Source organism: Verticillium alfalfae, genomic scaffold (assembly GCF_000150825.1).
Source record: "Verticillium alfalfae VaMs.102 supercont1.11 genomic scaffold, whole genome shotgun sequence".
In the NCBI taxonomy this organism is placed as follows: domain Eukaryota; kingdom Fungi; phylum Ascomycota; class Sordariomycetes; order Glomerellales; family Plectosphaerellaceae; genus Verticillium; species Verticillium alfalfae.
The window spans coordinates 264,694-265,681 of record NW_003315028.1 but is presented as its reverse complement, the minus strand read 5'-3'; the positions used below and the strand labels follow the sequence as shown (position 1 = coordinate 265,681).

The 988-nt window shown below is 57.1% G+C and overlaps 1 protein-coding gene across 1 annotated transcript in view; it reads left to right on the top strand.

Moving 5' to 3' along the window:
• Nucleotides 1–192: 192 nt before the first annotated feature.
• VDBG_07914 (conserved hypothetical protein) overlaps nucleotides 193–988 on the top strand; it is a gene marked incomplete at both ends in the record, with an annotated part of 2,769 nt that continues 1,973 nt past the window's right edge. The window contains 2 exons of the mRNA XM_003001609.1: nucleotides 193–197; nucleotides 667–969. Coding sequence (XP_003001655.1) covers nucleotides 193–197; nucleotides 667–969 — 308 coding nt within the window. The remainder of the gene's footprint in view (nucleotides 198–666; nucleotides 970–988) is intronic.

Sequence of the window (988 nt, the reverse complement as noted above, 5' to 3'; positions counted from 1 at the left end):
CTTATGTCTGGAGTGGCACAGGATCCCCATCGGACCCCTGCGTGTCGTGCTGTGGTTGTCAGGGTAGCCGTGGTGGCCAGGTCACCAAGATGTACTCAAAGGTACCTTGACAGGTACCTGGGTAAGGAAGCCAGCCAACCCCCAACCCGCTCAGCCGCTGCCAGAGCGCGCCAAATGACTTGGCCTGCCCAGATGGCGTAGGTAGAGCTGGGTACCTATCCTTCTGCTTAGCCCAAAGCCTTCTGCTTAGCCCAAAGTCATGAGGCTGGCTGGTCAAGCAACACCGCTCTGAACCGGGCGAGCTTGGGTATACATTCTGTTGACTGTGCCACCCGCGTACAGGAGGTACCATCACTACCTGGTCTTGCCTACTTAGGTACCGCGGTCGAACTGGTCAGCCTGCTCACAGCAGCGGGAACCGGCACGCGCTCTCGCTCACCTCATCCTCACCTTCATTTCACCCCACCTTGCGATCGTGCGTCGCGACGACCTGACCGACCTGAACTGGGACCTCTGTCATCTGGCCCGTCAATGCTCGTACCTGCTTGTACAGCTTCTGCATCGACCTATGGTCCTGTGGCAGTTCATCACTCACTCTTCATGTGTGCCCGCCTTGACCCGACCCCAGTTCTCAATCCATTGAGATTGCTCTCCTCTCTTCTGCAGACTGCTTCACTTGCTGTGGAAGGCGCATCCACAAGCCACCCCTCCAAGGCAGCAGCCGCGACATTCGACACAACCCTACAAAGGCATTGGAGACCGCAAACATCGCAAGCATAGCCTCGATCGTGTCTATATCAATACACAACCGCAGTTGCCCCTCATCCAACTGGCCCCGGCCCACGCCCTTTGTTCAACGCCCTCGCACACAGGAAAGCGGCCGCGTGTTTGTCATATGCTCAAGCGGAGACTGATGGGCATCTTCTGCTCCAACCCCGACAAAGAAGACAACCTTCCGCTGGGCGACTTGTGGAAATTGAAAACCATA